This window comes from Canis lupus, chromosome 16 (genome assembly GCF_011100685.1).
Source record: "Canis lupus familiaris isolate Mischka breed German Shepherd chromosome 16, alternate assembly UU_Cfam_GSD_1.0, whole genome shotgun sequence".
Taxonomy (NCBI): domain Eukaryota; kingdom Metazoa; phylum Chordata; class Mammalia; order Carnivora; family Canidae; genus Canis; species Canis lupus.
In genome coordinates, this window is record NC_049237.1 from 15,439,144 (window position 1) to 15,459,355 (window position 20,212).

The 20,212-nt window shown below is 53.9% G+C and overlaps 1 protein-coding gene across 16 annotated transcripts in view; it reads left to right on the plus strand.

Annotated features, from left to right (window-relative positions):
- Positions 1–128: 128 nt before the first annotated feature.
- The window catches only part of LOC111090250 (zinc finger and SCAN domain-containing protein 2-like), a 27,729-nt gene continuing 7,645 nt past the window's right edge, over positions 129–20,212 (plus strand). Inside the window, exons 1-5 of one of the 16 annotated variants that reach the window (XR_005371324.1) lie at positions 1,574–2,261; positions 8,593–9,487; positions 9,601–9,757; positions 10,909–11,099; positions 11,291–12,027. Coding sequence is in view for 1 of the 16 variants with exons in the window: in XM_038559691.1 (XP_038415619.1) it covers positions 8,621–9,232 (612 nt within the window). In the remaining 15 variants the exon portion in view is untranslated. The other 15 variants (XR_005371321.1, XR_005371322.1, XR_005371320.1 and 12 more) reach the window with 15 other exon arrangements.

Consider the following 20,212-nt stretch of genomic DNA (forward strand, 5'->3'; position numbering starts at 1 on the left):
TCATTGTCCTTTGTCAGCCGCCCTTTTGGAACTCCAGGTCTGTGTGTGCTCTGGAACATCCAGCTGCTCCTCCACCCCGGGACCAGGATGGAGAGCTTTGGCCACGAGCATAGCAACTCCCCGTGCCTAGTCCTTGCTGGGGCTGGACAGCAGTATTCCCTTGCCCTCTCCAAATCAATATATCTCCCCACTTATCCTCCTCAAACTCTACCCCGTCCCCCAGAGGTCCCTTCCAAAGCAAGGTGCTGGGGCCTTGGCACTGACAGAAGGACCCAGGGCTCCAGCCTGGGCCTGTGGCCTTGGTTGGTGTCCTCCTATAGGAGGGCAGGGAATTGCAGAGAGGTGGGTGTTGGGGTACTAGAGTTGGACAGCTGGAGGTGGGAGCAAAATGAGGGGGGCCTCCTTCTGGGCCTGCTAACTTCTCCAGGAGCTGCCGGATTTCACCTGGCTTCTGGTCACCACTTTCTCAGATTCTCTTGCCTTCCTTTCATCTGGCAGGGGCCCTAATTATTGTAGCATCACAGAAAAACCTATGGAGGTGATCCAGTTTACCTGGGTAACACAGCGCCAGGAATAGTGCTCAGCCATGCTGCCCACCCCTTGTCCAGGTCTTCCATCAGGACCCCTGCTGTGAACTCTCCCACTGGGCAATCTGTGCCCCGTTGTTGCCACCTATGGGAGGGTCCAGCGGGGTTTTTCTAGGCCCTAGGTGCTCTCCTACCTTCCTGGAATGCCTGCCCCCTCCCATAACTCCTCTCCCAGGCTGCCCTGCTCACAGAGGCCAAGTGCCCTGGATCTCAGCAAAACCCACTTTGAGCATGGGCCCTTTGCTCATGCCCTTTCCATGTTACCACTTAGCAAAGCCTGAGACCAACTCAAGCAAGCCCGCCTCCTCCAGGAAGACATCCCAGAGTACCACTCCTGCGTTGGAAAGCTGCTGTCTACAAGGGCGGACCTGCCAGACCCTGGGGCCCTGTGGGATCAGATGCCCGAGAGGTGGTACAGGCAAACACAAGATCTGTCAGGTGGGACTTTGTGTTCAATAGAGGGTGTTGTCCACAAATGGCCTCTGTTTAATGATCAAGCCAAATCCAACAGCTGTGTTGGTAGGACTTGGGGTTAATGAGACCTAATCTCTGCTTGCTTCCCCGTGCACATTCATGAGGTTTGTTGGCTAACCCAAGATTACTGATCCTCACGGATGGGTGCTTCGGGTCATGGGGGGACAGGGCCACATCCATTAGAGCGAAGAATTACCGAGAGGTATGCCCCACTGACCAGGTCGGGGGATGGCACACTGGTTCACTAAGCAAGCCTACTGTGTGCCAGGCACTGTACCCAACTTCCAGGATGCTGCAATGAATAAGCCATTGTCTTAGTCAGCTTGGCCATAATAACAAAGTCAACACAGCTTGGGGGCTGGAACAACAGACATTTATTTCTCACAGTCTGGCAGATTCAGTGCCTGGTGAGGGCCTGCTTACTGTCTTGTAGATGACCATCTTCTTTCTGTGCCCCCACATGGCGAGGCAAGGGCGGGGGGGAGGGGTGCCCTCTGGTGTCTTCCTTTTCTTTTAAGGACCCTAATCTCATTGGGAAGATCCCAGTCTCATAACCTCATCTAAACCCTAATTCCCTCCCAAAGGACCCACCTCTGAATGCCAACACGTTGGGGGTCAGGGGCTTCAAAATATGAATTAGGAGGGGGACAAATTCGGCCAATAGCAGTCGCAGTCCCTCTCCTTGAGATCACGAACCTTCCTGGAAAATCACTAATACACATGGAGCTCAGAACAACCTGTCCAGTCGGCTCTCGAGTAAAGTGTCCCAGCCCCAGCTCCCTTACTAAAGCTTTCTTGTTCATTATGTCATTTAGCCTTACTGTGACATCAGCAACCACAGCAGGACAGTGATACAGGGCAGGGGGATGTTGCAGTGGGACTGGCCACTGCATGTTACAAACCAAGGCCCTAGGCCTCCTGTTAGCCAAGCCCTTCACTGCCACAATCAGGACTTCTCCAAGGGTGGCCTTGCATTGTCAACCTCAATTTTTCATCTCCCTTCATTTTAAAATAATAAAAGTAGGCCAGGGAGTACTTAGGAGGAGGTATGCCATACAATCAGACAAGATCGGATCTGTCTTAGTGGTGTGCAATCCCCAATACTCTAGAGCTGCCAAGATAAAAGGGTTTCGCGGGAGAACAGGAGACAGCCATGTGAAAATCAGGATCTTAAAGGACTTCTGTCCTGTCCGCCTCCAGGTAAGTGTAGGTCTGTGGTGGGGACCCATGGCCAAGCTTCTAACAGGCCAGACGAGCTTGGTGGGGCTGAGGTTCCCGGAATGCCCAGGTCATCCTTGTGTTCTTTGTTAGAAGCCGGCTGGGAGTTAAGAAAAATGATCAAGGAACTCAGAAAATGCTGGTTCTTGGGCAAGCAACCTAAGCTTTGAGTGGACCAGCAAGCCGGCAGCCTCCTCGGGAGGGTTGGGCTTCCTGCTTGCCCAGCCCAAGCCCTGAGGAGCCGCCCAATGGAGAACAGGCTGGGAGGCCAGTGGGTAACAACAGAGAGAGCGGGACCAGCAGGGACTTGGCAGGACTGGGGGGGATGCTGCTGAGACCTTTTCCTTTTATTCTCTAAGTAGTTTGGTAGGAAAAAAAAATACATATACATACATATATATGTGTGTGTGTGTATATATATGCCAAATCCATATATAGGCTATATATATATATATATATATATATATATATATATATATATATATACACCTTTTGGCAAGAGGAGTGTTGGAGCCAAAAATAGTACATTCTCACATGTCACTGCTTTTACTGGATCATGGCAGAGAAGAGAATGGTATCCTGTAGGTTGTCCCTGGGGTTAAAAAGAGAGTGGTATCTCCTAGGTTACTCAGATCTGGAGGGGGTGGGTGCCCTAGACAGGCACTGTCCACTAGAACCTTTTGTGATGATGAAAATGTTCTATAACTGAGCCGTCTGATACCATAGCCACCAGCCACATGAGGCTACTGAGTACCTAAAATGTGGCTTGGGAGGCTGAGGAATTGAATTTACAATTTTCTTTTAATAAATTTAAATAGCCATATGTGGCTATTGGACAGAGTAGCTCTAGGAATATGGTCCCATTGAGAAGTAGAAATGTTGTCTCTCTCCCAGCCACCACCCAAATCTAGAAAGAGCTTTCTTTTGTTGGGAGCAGTGAATAGAGTCAGATAGTTCTGGGGCTGAATGTTGGCTTTACCATTAGGCTATGGGACCTTGTGCAAGTAACCTCTGTAAGGCATGTAGTATAGTGGTTGGCACACAGCAAGCACCTGATAAATAGCAGTTACAATCATTATTTTAATAAACTCCATGTTTGTTAAATGCTATGCAAGCAGCATTTTTACCAGTGGAAGTTTACTATGGGAAGAGAAGAACCGGGTTTTCCCCAAACAGAGCTCCATCCCATAAAGAGGAAGTCTCCACCTGTGTTAAATAGGCCAGCTGCAAGTTTAAGGGCGTGGCCAAATAGGTCACATCGTGGGTTTCAATGACAAGGAAAGAGAACTTTGGAGCAGATGAGACCTGGTACCCACAGCCCATCTCCAGCTGGGTGTCAGCAGAGTGTCCCAGCCCTCGGTGCTGGAGCTGGAGCTGTGCCTGCAACCCCTCATTCCTTACATTACATCATATGCTGGCTGTGCGTGGGTCCCTCTCTTCCCTCCATGGCTACCAGGTGTGGCTTAGAGACCTGCATTCATTCATTCATTCATTCATTCATTCAACAGAGGTTGGCTGAGGGGTCATTAGACGCTGTGCACTTGGAATGCAGAGATGCTGAAAACACAGTGCCTCCCTTCAAAGCTCACAACGTGGTGGGAAAAGAAAGGGGCTTCCCAACTTGAAGTCAGCACAAGATGCTTTGGGAGGGGATGTGTAGTGATCGCTGTCCAATTCCAGGAGATGGGGTGACTGTGCATCTAGCATGCACCCGGTATGTGGGAGGGATATGGTGCAAGGCTCCTCTCAGCTGTCCACACCTCTACCCACAGGGGGCCACGAGCCTGCCGTTCTTTGGGACACTTCGGCTGTGAGCAACCTAGGCCTCTGTTAGGGTCCAATGTCCAGCTGTCACATTAGCCTTGTGGAGTGATGGTGGCTGCCATGCCAGCCACTGGCCCCGCCTGTGGGAAGAAGCATGGCTTCATTTGCAGAAAGCCTCCACATCTCCACTCTGTGTGTTCATCACAGCATATGGAACCGTGGGGGGAGATGTGTGAGTGTCGGGGGTGGGGTGGGGGTGCATGTGTACGAAACTAGAGAAATGAAGTGACTCAGCATTGGCAGAGCAGAGAATGGAGGCCTCTGGAAGTCCCTGGCCCTTGGCATTGCCTACTGAGACGGGGTGGGTTTTGGATGGTATTGCTTCCCTCCCACCCCTGTCCCCCAGCTGTGTGCCTTGCCACTTTGGCACAGCTTACTTAGAAAATGCTGCTAAAAATATGGGTGACATCCTCAGGTACATTGTTGGTTTTGCTTCTGAAAAACCTGGTCATTGACTAAGTGTCCCCATTTCTCCTGTAGCCCACAAAAGGGATGAACACTGGTGGCTCTGGCAGGTGGCAACTTCTGCAACAGGAGCTGGAGAGGTGGGAGGTGTGGCTGTTCTGTGAGCAATGCTCCAGCACCTAGGCAGGGTGTGGGTGTAGGTCATCAGGAGTTAGGGGATCCTTCTGTCAATGCCATGGGAACCTCTGTCCTGGTGGATCCATTTCTTTTGGCTTCCCAGAATTCCCTCCCTGGCACCTCAATTTTAAATACCAATCTCCTTGGGATGTCTAACTCAGGAAGTCCCACTTAGCTCAGTGAGTTGACACAGGAGCAGCAAGGATGGGGTGGGGTGGGGTGGGTGGGGGTGGGGTGGGGGTGGGGTGGGGCAGGCCCCGGAGAGGCCAGACGCAGATCTGCTGGGATAGACTGGTCTGTAGAGTGAGATGTGAAAGCAGGCAGGCCTGATCTTCAGGTCTGGTGTTGAGAATAGGGACTGAATTTATTTTCAGGGGGACCCCACCTGGAATTCTACAGTTCCCAGGCCAGGCACACAGAACACCTGTGGAGGGGTGGGAGGGGAGGCGCCTCATGGGGCTGGGAGGCCTGTGTCTCCCAGAGCCCCTCCTCAGGGGCATGCCACCCCAGCAGCCACATCCACCATCTGTTGTAAGGAGCTCCTCCTGGTCTGCCACCTGGCAGCTAGCAGGCGCCACAGAGGAAAAGGCTACTTCATATTCCTCTAGCACTTTCCCTTCTGGCCTCAGTTTCTGTATCTATGAAGTGTAAAATCAGAGGCATTTTTTTACTCTGGACAAGATTATTTCCTGTCATGATCATCACACCCTTTTTCTGTGTGTGTGTGGGGGGGTCGGCGGTGTCTAGGTACCAGAGGGGTGCCAGGGAGAGTGAGCCAGGTGGTGGGCCTGCCCTTCCCATCTGGGCTGGGCCACTTAGAGCTGCCAGTTTCTGGGGAAGCCGCTCTGTTTCGATTTTATTTTATTTTCCCATCTATAAAATAGGATAATGACACCTATACAACTTAGACGGCACACGGTTATTGGGAGGCTCTCACGAGATAATATGTGGGAAAAAGCTTTGTAAAAAGCCAAGTAATGTGTAGGTAAAGGGTATTATTATTATTGAAGGACGTTTGAAAGCTGGAATTCAGTGCAGCCGTGTCCGCAGGGGTGTTAGAGGTGTTATCTTTTATGGCGTATCTTGGGCTTGATCGGCATGGGTCCGGTTTTGAGGAGGCGGGGATGGTAGAAGTGTCCTTTCTTCGTGTCCCCAGCAGTCCTGGTGGCATAAAGCCGGCCAGAGGGTGGGGGGGAGGCCCGGTTAGTTGGGGCAACCCGGATTCTGCCCCTCGGACGGTGGTCTCCCACGCATGACAGCGGCTCAGAGAGGCTTCGCGGCAGGAGCCCCTGCCCGCACCCCCTGCCCTCTGTCGCAGGGAAAGGCTTCTGCGGCCAGCGCCCCCGCACCCTGCTTCCCGGGCTCTGGGGGCAGCCCGTGGGCCTGGCCAGGGTGGCGTGGCTTTAGGGTGAGGAGGTGAGGGAGAGGCTCGAACCGCTGGCTTGGGCCCTCGGAGGATCCCGAAATGGGAATGGCTGGGGCCGGGGGTCTTGGGGGTCCCGCCCGGCGGGGCGTTCGGCGCGCGACCCGGTTCCGTCTCCTGCCTGCGCTCGCAGCCCTCCTTTTTCCGCCAGCCAGGTCGTCGGCGAGTTAGACCTCCCAGCCTCACGGGGCTGCTGTGCGGCTGCGGCGACGCCGGCGACTGCAGCGCTGCGGAGGAGACGGCGGGCTCGGGAGGCGGCGCCACGTGGGTCCCGGGCGGCCGGGGCCGGGGCCCGGCGGGAGATTACCGTATTTACCGAGGCCGGTGCCGGACCCTTGGGGGCGGGTCACTGCGGGCGCTACCGTATTTGCCGGGAGCCGCGCAAGCCCTTTCCGGAGGCGGGGAGCGCCGCGACTTAATTACGTATTTATCCTGGGTTGCGTGGTGCGCCCGGGGGTGCTGCGGGCGCTGGGGGTGGGTTGCATCCACGCCCCGAGGGGGCCGGGGCTCGCCGCGGGGTGAGGTGGGTTGCGGCAGCCGGGTGGGAGGCCTACGTATTTTCGTGGGGGTTGAGGTGGCGACGCAGAGTTTACCATATTTCTCCGGGGTCGCTCCGGCCGCGGGAGTTGACACGGTTGTGCGCGGAGGTCGGGTGGGTGGGGTCAGCTGTTTTGATGAATGCAGCTATTTGGTGAGAACAGCGGTGCGGGAGGCGGGCCGTCTTGATGGGGGCGAGGGGGAAGGGGCGCGGGAGTCGCTGCAGGAGAGTTACCGTATTTGCGCTGGGCAGCGCAGACTCTAGAGGAGAGAGCCACTGCTGGAGACCGGAGGAGCAAGGGCGCAGCCTGGGCTGTGAGTGCGCGAGGGGGTGCAGAAACTTGGGGGAGGCAAAGGGGCCGTCGCTTTAGACCTTCCCCGTAGTCGGAGGCCTTAGTCAGGGAGGTAGCTGGGGAGAGCCAGGAGGCCGCCCGGAGACAAGGCCAGGCTGAGATTGGCCAAGGGGACGGTGATGGTCTGCCTCTGCAAATGTCAATGCCGCCGGCTGGGGAAAGCTTTGTGGGTGGGGTCTATTGCCTGGAGGACGGTCCCCTGCTGGGGGGTGGGAGGCGGTGTGGGTTCCACCCTGGCCCGAGGGTAGGGGGAGACAAAGGGGATGTCTCTGAGATCCCACTCTGCAGATTGATCGACTGAGGTTGTGGTAAGCAGTGATTTCTGAAAGTGTGGAGAAGGCCTGCTTGGAGGTCTAGGTCCCTGATGGGGGTGGAGGACTGCAGGGGAGTGCCAGCTCAGCCAGCTCCGGAGCAGGCCCCCGTGCTCTGCAGGAGCAGGGGCCCTAGGTCTTCTGGGGGGCATGGAGGTAACGGCAGCAGACTCTGCCCTGCAGGAGCCATGGTGCTTTGGGTGTCTATGCCTCTGCGGTGGTCTTGTGTCTGTGTGCATGTGCATTTTGAGGGGCATTTAGTTGGTGAGCAGCTGCTACATTGAGAACAGCTTTTGACAGTGAGTCAGGAAACTTAGGGCCCAGTCCTGGCTCACCTTGTGTGACCTTGGGCAAGTAAGCTGACCTCAGTTACCCCATCTATACTGGAGGGCTCAGTAAGAACTGCTGCTGCTTCCCCAGGGTTGCTGTGAGGACAATGGGAAACAATTTATATGAGGAACACCGTGCCCTGGGGAAGAGGATACTCAGCAGAACCAGCATGAATGGGATGGAGCTGAACTTGGGTGTTTGTTGAGGATCTGGCCAGGCTTTGGTATGTTGGGGATGCCAAGAGGAATCTAGCTGAGACCAGCCCCTGGGAGCTCACACTCCGTTTCAGTGATTTGCAACCATTTACTGGCAAGCCTCATTCTGATAAACAAAGAGCTGCTGCTTTTAATGTTTAATTGAGATTACTTTCAAGTTTACAGGGTTTTTGTTTTGTTTCTTTTCAGCTTTTCAAAAATGTCTTTGAACCACCGGTGACCCCATCCTTCCCTCCAAATTGAGGATACGCCCTCCCCCCCCTTGAGATTCTGGTGGGAGAGTTAAGACCTATCCAGGCACAGGCTGACTCCCAATACTAGAAACCTCTTTTAGTTGCCCAACAGGATATAGTGATTGCTTTGGCAGGTGCGGTGCTTGGTGTTGGGGCTAAAGGAAGGAGACCACTCTGTCCTTAAGGCATGCCTGGAGGCCCTGGGCACGACCCAGGTGGCATGCATTCAGTGTGATGACTGAGGGCGTGGGGTTGGGCCCCAAGGCTCAGGACGGCTGGAGGAGTCAGGGAAGGCTTTTGGGAGGAGGTGGCACTTGAGAAGGCTGTGATCAAGTGGTAGAAGAGAAGGGCACTCCGGCAGGGAAGCACTGGCTTGTACAAGACTGAGGGGCAGATGAGGAAGTTGCGGGAAGTCCATGCAATGTCCTCCCTGAGGTTGGGGGCCGGTTGATCCTCGGACCCCCCGACCCTCCCCTGACTCCTCTCTCTGCTTCTGCTTCCCCAGGGGCTGGTGACTGCGGCTGGAAGCGCCCATGACAGAGCTGGCGTCCTCGGGGGGCGGGTCCCCTGCGGGGGACGGGGAGGAGGGCCTGGGGGACGAGCGAGGCCTGGTCATCCACCACCCCGCGGAGGAGCAGCCTCACCGCTGCCCACTGTGCGGCCAGACCTTCTCGCAGCAGCCCAGCCTGGTGCGGCACCAGAAGGCGCACGCCGGGGTGGGCCGCGCGGCCTCCTTCGTGTGCCCCGAGTGCGGCAAGGCCTTCAGCGTCAAGCACAACCTCGAGGTGCACCAGCGCACGCACACCGGCGAGCGGCCCTTCCCCTGCCCGGAGTGCGGCCGCTGCTTCAGCCTCAAGCAGAACCTGCTCACGCACCAGCGCATCCACAGCGGCGAGAAGCCGCACCAGTGCGCACAGTGCGGCCGCTGCTTCCGCGAGCCGCGCTTCCTGCTCAACCACCAGCGCACCCACGCGCGCATGCCCGCGCCGCACCCGCGCCGCCCCGGAGTGTTCGGGGAGCGGCGGCCCTACTTCTGTGCGCGCTGCGGCAAGAGCTTCGCGCGCGAGGGCTCGCTCAAGACCCACCAGCGCAGCCATGGCCACGGCCCCGACGGCCAGGCGGCCCATTTAGGCCGCGTGCTATGATGCGCGCCAGGCCTGCCGCCGCAGCCTGTGTCCTGCCCCAGGGCCGCGCCCGGGACTCCTGGAGCCGGCGTGGGGCTGCGGCCCGTGTTCTGGATGCGATCCCCGGAGACCAGGAGGGTGGGCTTGGGGTCTTGAAAGAGTGGGCCGTGGCCCGCCTTGGGCCACCTCCTCCCGAGTCTTCTCCACCCTCCGGCTGGCCACCCACAGCTGCCCTCGCGCTGGTTTTCGTCCTCAGGCTCACCCGGCCTAGAGTAGGTGAGACCCAAGGGCCATCCAGAGCCCCTCTTGGGCCTGGGCAGGGGCTAGGGGGGACAGGCGTGGGAGGTGGGGAGCACTGGGCTCTGGGTCTGTGACTAGCTTCTTCCTAGATCTTCATTCCCAGAATGTCAGAGCGGAGAGCCCCGTGGAGAGGGCCACTCTCCACAATGCCTGGGCCACCTCAGCCCCCAAGGTCTCCTAGCTCCAACGTGTACTATCTGGTGTACTTGAGAAGACACTTCACTTCATGGCTCAGTTTGCTCCTCTGTGAGCTGGGTTTAACAAGGAACTTCTCCTTGGGATATTGTAAGGATTGTAGTTAAACATTACCAGGTAAAAGAGGGTGATGTCACTGGTCCAGAAATATTTATTGAGCACCCTGGTGTGCCAGGCACGGTGCCATGCTCTTGGCAGGAGGCACAGACACAAAGCCTGGTGGGGTGACACTTGGTGCTCACACAAGTAATGCAGACCATCCTAGGGGACATACTATAGAGTGCCCTGGGAGGTATCACCCAAGGCAGTCTGATGGCTTGAACTGGGTTCTGGGGATGAATAGGGGTGCTCTGGGGAGAGCAAAGGTGGAGGGTTTCTGAGGCAGGGGTCAGATAGAGGAGGCTCACATTTGCCATACAGAGGACTTTGTGGCCAGGGGGAAAGGACACCAAGATGTTTAGTGAGAAGAGCACAGTGATCTCAGACATACGGTTCAAAGGGAAATTGAAGCCCTGTGAGGACAGATCAAAATGGGATGAGCAAGGAGCCTGGAGGGTTGTGGGGTCATCTTGGCAAGAGAAAATGAGGCGCCGAACTATGGGGCTTGACCAAGGGGAGAGCCAGGACTGGCCCCCAGACCCCTGATTCCAAGTTGGTGCTCCAGAGCACAGGCTTCTTCAGCCATTTAGCAGATGAAGAAACTGAGGCTCACCTAAGCTTACTCCAAATGTCACTTAATACTTAGTGTTGTTGTTGTTGTTTTTTAAGATGTATTTATTTATTCATGAGAGACACACACAGAGAAGAGAGGCAGAGACATAGGCAGAGTGAAGCAAGCTCCATGCAGGGAGCTTACTGTGGGACTCAACTCCAGGATTCCAGGATCACATCCTGGGTTGAAGGAAGACGTTCAACCGCTGAGCCACCCAGGTGTCCCAGTACTTAGTGTTATAACAGTGCAGGCCTGGCCCCCAAGACCTTTCATCTGTGTGGCACAGCCTGCAAGAATCTCTTACTGGTGGGAATGTGACTAGAGACCAGGTGGTAGGATCCTGGGCAGTGAGGCCTCTGGGTGGCATGGGTGCCTGAGCGGGCCACGGCATCCACAGTAGTGGGTTGGAGGGAGGGAGTTGGGGGCTTGGAGGGGACCTGCACTCACAGAGCCCTGGCACTGCACCCAACCTGTGCCACCACCTTGCTAGGTGCTGGAGACCCGTCTCCACCCGCTGCCCTTCCTTAGAGCTTCGTGGCTCCTTGGGAATCACTGGCCCTCGGCCTGCCACCAGGTGGCTGCTGCTATGTAGACCTACTTCTTAGTGGCAGAGATAAAGAGGTTCAACCAGGACCTGGGACATCTGGAGCTCGAATGTCCTGAACTCAAGTTGTCTTGGTGGTAAATGGGATTGATAATCCTGGTGTGCTGGGTAGGGGGCTGAGAGGACTGGCTCCAGACGCTGGACAAGTGCAGGGTGGCCCAGCTGACCTCTTCCGCCTAGCCCCAGAGTTGGGGGAGCTGAAGGATGGCTGGGCAGGGTCGTGTCACAGCCCCAGACCTGACCCTGGTCTCTTTGTCTCCATGAACAGATGTGGAGTGGGCAGGACCTCTGGGCAGTGTGTAAGGCACATCTGGGCACAGAGACTAGGAATGGGGCCCTACGGGGGCCTGCCCGCTGGCATGAGGACACATCCCCTAAGAAGACCTACCTCGGGAGGTGCCCTGCAGAGGGGACCCGTGCAGCCTGGAATTGGAGGCAGGTTCTGTGCCCTGGTGGAAAATCCCCCCCTTCCCCGACCTGCTGGGAGTCACGGCCGAGAGAAGAGCTCGTCCTGGCTGCCTGGCCATAGACTTCCACTATCATGTGGCAGCGGGGACAATGCCTGTGTGGAGAGCCGGCTTCTCTGCGCCTGCCTGGCCCACCAGAGACAGGAAGTAACTGGCCTAAGAGAACACAGCAAGTTGGTAGCAGACCTGGCTCTAGAGGCAAAGCCTTCTCCCAGGTGTAAACCATACCTACAGGGTTCACTTGCCTTTCAGAGCAATGGTTAATACTTTGGGGGCACGAAGCCCTTTGAAAATCTCACAAACGTTATGAACCTTCTCCCCAGGAAAACATGCATACCCACGTAGACACAAGAATCTACAAGCAATTTCAGAGCTCCTGGACTCCAGGCTGAGGTTCTTGGCCCCAGGACCTAACACGCCACTCTTTCCTTACCTGACCGAGAGCCCAGAGTCTGGGCCACCATACAAGTAGCATTACTCCCTCCCCCCGGCTGAACTTCCTTCCCTCGTTCAGGAATAAAGAATTCTGAGTAGGGGACCCTTCTAGTCACTTTCTTCTCCAGGGCCTAACAGTGCATCAGGCTTCTGGAACCTTTCCTCCCTCCCACAGGCCTTGCCAGAGGCTTTCTGGGTTGGGTTTGCTCTTCTCTGGCTTGGGGTGCTTGCTCTGGTTTTCACCACACAAGCTGTGCTCTGATTTCACTGTGGGGGTGGCAGGGGAAGGCTGGAATTTCCATGGATGTGGGGTGAGCAGGAGCTTGAGCCAAAGGCTACCTGGGGGAGGGATCCTGTGTGGCTGTCTCCTGCCGGACAGGGTGTTCAGCCTGGCAGGATATGATGTCGGCTGGGGAGGAAGACGGAGCCTCGTGCCTGGTGCCTGCCAGCTCTGGGGCTGGCGGAGGAGCTTCTCTGTCCCCAGAGGGTGGATAGTGGGACACCCGGAGGGACGGATGCCAGGCCTGCGACGGGGCAAGGACTTTGGTTTTTACCCTGAGCAGGTCGGCCTGGAGCTTCCTGGCCTCCTCAGAATGAACCACTTGTCTGAAAAGGTGTGGCCGATGAGGGCTGGGCTGGGTTTTTGATGACAACCAGACATTGTGGTGCAGGTTCTATTTAGTGAAACTCTTGGGGGTGGGGAGAGGCCTGTAGCCATGGGATTTAGATCAAATCTAAAGTGGAGCTGGTCTGGAGGGAGGTCCCAGGGCCAAGCTGGGTTTGGTCAGGGTCGTCGAGAGGCCTCCCCAGCTCCTGGCCTGGGACCTTACTTGTCCTGTCTCCCATGCAGTTTGGCACATAGGTTCTTAGGGACCATCTTCCCTATGCCTTGTCCTGGAGTAACAAACCACTCGGGGGGGGGGGGTGTCAGAGGAAGAGGAGGTACTCTGTGCTTCAGAAGCTTCCACTTGCTCTTATCCTTGGCCCTCTTGGATGGGGCCCCCCTTCTCCGCTGCTTGTCAGCTCACCTCCCTTCCTTGTAACTGTGCAGCCCACACCTGCTGTTACCTTCTCTGTCTTCCCTGGGATTTTGCTGAAATGTGTGCCTCCTCTGCCCTGCTGAGCCCTCTTCTCCGCTGGGCCCTCCATCCTCATCCTCTGAACAATCCGGTTTTCTATGCTTGAGTGTCTGCGTGTGCATTGAGTCTCCAGCTAGACTGTGAGCTCCCTGGGGGCAAGGGGCATGCTGTGTCTTCTTGAACCCCAGCAGGGCCCAGTGCAGGCCTGGGCTCAGAACACTCAGGAAATACTTGTCGACTGGCTGATGGGTCAAGTGCTGGAGGCTGTGGGGTGGCTGGTGGTGAGGATGAGGAGAGGGCCCACGAGTTCACACATGGGTGCATTTCACTGGGCCATGAGCTCGCTCCCCTGGGGCAGTCATGGTTCTAGGAGTCCTTAGATCCTTCCCTCCTTGGGGCAGTGGGACAAGAGGGGACCCCTCCCCCCATGCGGCTACACAGGAGCGTGTGTGAAGGTGTCCAGGCTCGATATTTCCGTTGGTCACTGCGGAGCTGACCACGTGGAATAAATGTTCTCTCGACATCAGCGGGTGTGAGCAGTGGTCATTTGGGGCTCAGCCGGGAGCAGGGCAGTGGCCTCTAGCTCTGCCTTCATCATATACCAAGGAGTTATGTTTCATGGTGGCCAAAGGCTATAGAAAGAATAACTCAAACACCACAGCAGCACAGCTATGAATAACTTAGTGGCCCACCCACACCCCCAATCTGGATTATGTCTGCTGTTTGGATTTGGGTAATGGGTATTGGGGCCCCTTCAAGTAGCCTCAACTGCTTGCTCAGGTGAGAGTGAGGCCAGGCCTGCTGAGAACCTGCGTGGTGATCCCCCATCACTACCTGAGAGGTCGGCTGCTGAGAGTACTCCATCCGACAGCCATCGGTGCTCCAGCATCGGCCCCTGCCTGCTGGGGGGCCTTGGCCAGCCCTGTGTCTTCCCCAAGCTTATTCTTATCTGTGACTGTAGTCCTCCTACTGCAGAGTTGTGAGAATCAAGTCAGTATGTGCATAAACCCTGCAAAGCACGACATGGATGCATCCTGTCCTAGCTTGTCACTGTCCTCCCACTGAAGGTAGATTTGGCAGCTGACCACTTGGTTTCAGAGCCCAGGAATCTTCTGGAGCAGAAAGTGCTGGAGGGCAAAGTTATATCAGGTCTGCCACTGGGTAGCTGAGACGTGGGTGAGTGATTTCCCTCCAGTTGTTGGTGAGGCACGGGCCCTGATCTTGGCCAAGGCTCACCCCAGAATCTTCCTTCTGTGTCCTACTCTTTTCTTCTCTCTTTTTAAGATTATTTGAGAGACAAAGACAGAGAGGGAGCATGAGCCGAGGGGAGGGCTAGAGGGAGAGGGAGGGAGACAATCTCAAGCAGACTCCTGCTGAGGATGGAGCTGGTCTCATGATCCCGAGATCATGGCCTGAACTGAAATTGAGAGTTGGAGGCTCAACCGACTGAGCCACCCGGGTGTTCCTGTGTCCTACAACTTGAGTCAGATTTGGGGCTGTACCAATTGTCTCTAACAGCCAAGGAAGGTCCCGAGTGGTAGTAACTCAAAGAAGGAGACTTTGGAATGTGGGTCTGTTGGGGGTTAATCAGGCAGGACCCTTGTTCAACTCAAATTGACTCACGCCAGAATGGGGCATCGTGGGCTCATGGGACGGAAGTGTAGTGACCCGATGCTGACAGCTGAGTCTCAGCCCATCTTTGGTGCTGCCCTCCCTCCCTCTTGGGAGCCTCCTCCCCAGCTCACACACAGGGCAGGAAGGAGCCTTTTGCCTGCTGAGGCTCGGTTCGTCCCCTGGTCTGAACCAGTTGCAGCATTGACTCCATGGTGGAGGGCAGCGATCTGACTGCCAGGCCCGGGCCTGCACTGCCACTGAGGGTCTGCAGCTCGGGGTCTGTGGGCGGGGAAGGGGCAGTTCGCCGGGGGATGGCCAGAAGGAGAAGGCAGTGAGTGGGTTCCAGGTGGGTAGACCAGCACGCCTGCTACCAACCAGCAATACTGAGTCACTGGGGACCTTGTCCTGAATGCCCCACTCCAGAATCGGAGGCAGAAATGGCCTGTTGCTACGATCTTCAGGCAATCGGGTGTGTAGACACTCTGCACCTCCCCAAGGCAGCCCTTTTTACTCAGACATTCGTCCACCCTTCTGTCTGAGAGAGAAGAAGGACACATGGCATTCCTCTGAGGCCTGCTTGTGGGCATAGAGACAAGATGCCTTCTCCACTGGGCACTGGGGCCCCAGCCACGCAGCCCCCACCACATCCTGGGGACTAGAATGTGTGCCAGCAGTGCCTGCCCTGGCCTGGCTTTATAGGAATGTATTTCCAGGAGAGAAAGGCCCAGAAAGTGGCCAGTCCTGGGTGAGGAAGCAGGTGGTTCACAGAGCAGTTCCTCCACGGTGTCTATGCTACCTCTGGATCCCTCGCTCCCCTCCAGCTGAGCGCCTCCCAAACACGGTGAAGCCTCAAGGTCTTCACTGTAATGATGCCCCAGTGACAGGATGTCTGCCACAGATGCTGCTGGTGCCATGCCAGATCCCCTTTCCTGGCTGTTGTCAGTGTTGGCTGCTAATGGGTCATAGCTGGTTACCTGTGGGGCTGCCCCAGCCAACCCCCACTGAGGCCGACGTGGGCAGGGGGGCAGCTCTGAAGTGCAGTGTGTGCTCAGAACTTCCTGAGGGACCAAATGACATTAGTTTCCAGCTGAGATCCCATCACTGGCTCTTTTTGCCACCTGATCTGACTTCCCACTCCCCTTTTCCAGAGAGCACTTGGCAATAGTACTTATTCCCCTTGGACAGAATCCTTGTCTCAGGCTCTGAGTCTAGGGCCCCAAGCCTAGAAATGTCTCTAAGGGATACAGGCTCAAAGCGCTTTGCACAGGCTAGAGATCATGACTAGTATCTTTATTGAGTTCTGTGTGGTGTCGGTTACCTGTAGGTTTTCAGCGAAGCCCGTAGACTCACAGATTGGGGTGGCCATCTCCTTTGTGTGGGGCCAGGCCAGAGGCCCTAAGTGCTGGTATGGCAGCTCCTCTCCAGGAGCTCCAAGGCTCCTCCCAACTGGAGACAAGGTATAAGAATCTAGATCAAGGGTCAGACGTTGGAGTCTAGCATAGCTGTGTGGCTTTGGCCAAGATCCTTACTATTTTTTTTATTAGTTTTTTTTCCATAAAAATATTTATTTATTTTAAAGAGCAAGTGAGACAGAGAGGAGCAGAGGGAGAAGAAAGGAGAAACAGAATCTGGAGCAGACTCCCTACTGAGTACAGAGCCCGACATGGAGCTCAATCCCAAGACCCTGAGATCATGACCTGAGCCAAAACCAGAAGTAGGATGCTCAACCCTCGGAGCCACCCCAGGTGCCCCAAGATCCTTAGCATTCTGAACCAGTTAGTTCTGACCCATGAAATGAGCATTGTAGGCAAGCCACTCCCTGAGGTTTCTTTTAGGGTTGAAATTCCATTGTTGCTCCCTGATTGCTTGTGTGGGTTCTTTTGGGTTGTAAGGAGCAGAGACCACTCTGTGTTGCAAGACCTCCTGAGATGTGAGGGCGCCCGTACAGCTGGGCTCCTCAGGAGGGCATCCCTTCTCTTTGGTCCCAACACTCTTCCTATGAGTCAGTCTTGCTCCTTCCTACAGTTGCCATCACCTCTACTCTGTAACAGATGCTTGTAGAACTAAATTTGTTTTTTCTTGAGGCAAGATGACTGAAGTTTCTAGCAGCAGAGACAGAGAGACACCTTGGAGCAGACCTTCGTTTCTGGAAGGTCATTGACTGGTTAAACTCATGTAAAACAAATTCTCACTGCTGGTCTCAAACTAGCCCTGGACTTGGGCAGCATTTCAAATGCAGATGCTTCAGGACAGCGTGTTAGCGGTTATGTTTAGTAATGATAATCTAAATATCATTTTTAAAAATGATTTATTTATTTGAGAGAAAAAGAACATGTGCACAGAGGGGAGGGACAGAGAGACAATCTTAAACAGAACCCTTGCTAAGTGTGGAGCCTGTCTTGGGGCTCAATATCATGACCCTGAGATCATGACCTGAGCCCAGATCATGAGTCAGATGCTCAACAGCTGAGCCACCCAGGCGCCCCTAAAAATAATCATTTTGAAAAGGCTAGGGGATCCCTGGGTGGCTCAGCAGTTTGGCGCCTGCCTTCAGCCCAGGGCATGATCCTGGAGTCCCAGGATCAAGTCCCACACTGGGCTCCCCGCAGGGAGCCTGCTTCTCCCTCTGCCTGTGTCTCTTCCTCTGTGTGTGTGTGTCTCTCATGAATAAATAAATAAATAAATAAATAAATAAATAAATAAATAAATAAATAAATAATCTTTAAAAAGAAAAGAAAAGTCTGTTTTTAAGCAAAGCCCCTGGGAATGGGGGCCTCTGAAATGTGGCAAGGACCTGAAATTTTTTCATTCGTGAGGGGCTGAGCTGGTCCTTCTCCTGGCACTTGAAAACCTGCTTGAGACGAGCAGTGCCCCAGACATTAGGCTTAAAGCCTGTGAGCTCAGGAGAACCTTTGTTTACAGGAGCAGTGTGAGCTGTGTCCGTGTGCGAGGCTAGAGGGGCTCTGGGGGAAGGGTGGCATGGGGGTGCACATGGGGTCCTGCGAGGTGAGAGAAACAGGCTGGGGGACACAGGGGACAGGATGAGCACACCCAGAAATCACCGGGTGTGTGTGTGGCCTGGGGCTCCCACAGGAAGCGCAGATCACACAGAGTTCTTGGGATCTGGGAGGGCTCGGTCTTGATTTGGACCTAACAAGTGTATTTCAGCTGGTGAAGGGGGACTCGCTGGCCACCTTTCCCACCTCCTGTCTTGTGTCTGCTGTGGCACCTGCTGCCTTGTCGTTGATGCTGCTCTGTGCCACGGCCCTTGGCTTCCTCATGCCCTGCTCTGTGTGTCCTTCTCTTGGTCTCATACACAGAGTCCCCGAGGTGGATTTTGGTGTTACTGGCCACTGTCCCTTTAGGGAGTCCTCGGACATTCCATTCTCCTTGGCACTGTGGACGATGCCAGCGACCTTTGGGATGGTGCCTGTGGCCGCAGACACCCGCCTGGTCCAACAGCCATGGCCAGGGGGGCGGAGGGCCAAAGGATAAATCCTGGGGGCTGATGAGGACATGCCCGAGCACGAGTCCCCAGATGGGGACAAACTGACAGGCAGTGGAATGTCTAGCTTGTGCAGCCAGAACTCTGCTTTCTCACTAAACTTTTACTGTGCAAATCCCTCATTTGGCAGATTATCCCAAATGCCTTGTGCCATTTTTCTCTTAAGACTTAATTTCTCATATTTTTGGCTGATCTCCAATGCTAGCATTTGGACATCACCTGGTGGGCCATTTCCTTGTGTGAGAAGTCCCCAAAGACTTGGGTGAAATTTTTCAGGTCGGGGACTGTGGTGTCGGACACTGGGAGCCCAGAGAACAGGTCTCTGGCCTGGTTGTCTGAATGTTGGCTGCCATCAGATGTGTGCTCTGGGTCTAGTCCTGTCTCTCAAATGAATAAAAGTTGGAGTTGGAACAAAAACATCACTTTGGGAGCTTCTATCAGTTCCTATTGCCTCCTCCCTGGTTGGTATGTATTTATAGTCACTTCTCCTCATTTCCTGAAAAGTGTTATAAAATGGGACTGTTTTCTTGGCCATCATTGGGGCATATTCAGGAAACATTAACAATATGAGAAAATTGAGAAATAGGACCAGTAAATACAACAGTCCCATTTATTAGGCAACTCTCAAAAACCCCCCAAAGATCACTGAAAGGTCATATCCTGTGAACTCAATGCAATAAAATTAGAAATAATAAAAATTTCTGTACGTTCAGGGACTTAAAAACACACGAATAATTTACAGATCACAGAAGAACATGTAATTTCAATATTTGTGAAAGGATGGCTGTGAAAACATTACATTTCAAAACTTGTGCCACACTGGGGTGCCTGGGTGTCTTAGTCCAATGAGCACCTGACTCTTGATTTTGGTTCGGGTCTCAGGGTTGTGGGATCAAGCCCTGCATTGGGTTCTGTGCTCAGCGGGGAGTCTGCTGGAGATTCTTTCTCTGCCTCTCCCTCTGCTCTTCCCTCCACTCATGCACTCTCTCTCTCTCAAATAAATAAATAAATCTTAAAAAAGGCGGGGGGGACTCCTGGGTGGCTCAGTTGGTGAAGCGCCTGCCTTCATCTCAGGTCATGGTCTCAGGTCATGATCTTGAGGTCCTGGGATCCAGTCCCACACTGGGCTCCCGGCTCATCGGGGAGTCTGCTTCTCCTTCTCTCTCTGTCTCTCAAATGAATAAAATCTTAAAAAAACCCCACAGCTTGTGCTGCACAATGCAAGTAGCAATTAGAGGGAAACTAGCCTTAAATGCACTCATTTGAAGAGAAGAAAATTTGAAAATCAAAAAGTGAAGAGCACAACTTAAAATGTTAGAAAACATACAACAGAAAGTACCTGAAGAAGAATATAGATAAAAGTTGATAGGATAGTAAACAAAATACTATTAGAGACTCAATAAAACCCCAACTGATTCTTTGAAAAGACAAATAAAATAGACCCCCAGCTAAAAAGAGAGAAGGCACACATAAATGATGTCAGAAGCAGGAAGGAGGTTGTAGCTATGGGCACAGCAGAGATTTTGAAAAATCACAAAAGAAAAAAAAAAAGATTAAAAGAAAATCACAAAAGAATACCATAGTTTATAACAACTTATGGTCACAAGAAATGCTTACTTTTCTTGAAGAATGTAAATTACCCGAAGAGACTTAAACAATCTGAATATACCTATTGAGTCCAGAGTAACTGAATTAGTTGTCAACTCTAACTGCCCCCCTGAACCCTTCAAATCAAGATGGGAGGCCAAGGTAGCTTTAACTGGGAAGATTGGTCAGCCTTTCATGAAGATATGATCCCTCATCTATAGTCAGTTCCAGAGAATGGGGAGAAACATTTCCAAACTCTTAATGAGGTCAAGCAAATCCTTGGAACTGAAACCAAGCAAGTGCAACACAACGAAGGAAGGTTTTTAGGTCAATGTCACTTAGGAATATAACCACAAAAATCCAAAATAAATATTAGCAAATCAAATCCTGAAATATATTGAAAAATATGGCATGGCCAAGAAGATTTTTATTGAACAAATATGTGGATTGTTCAGCATCAGAAAAATCTGTTAGAAAATATCCTCCTTCGACAGATTAATGGA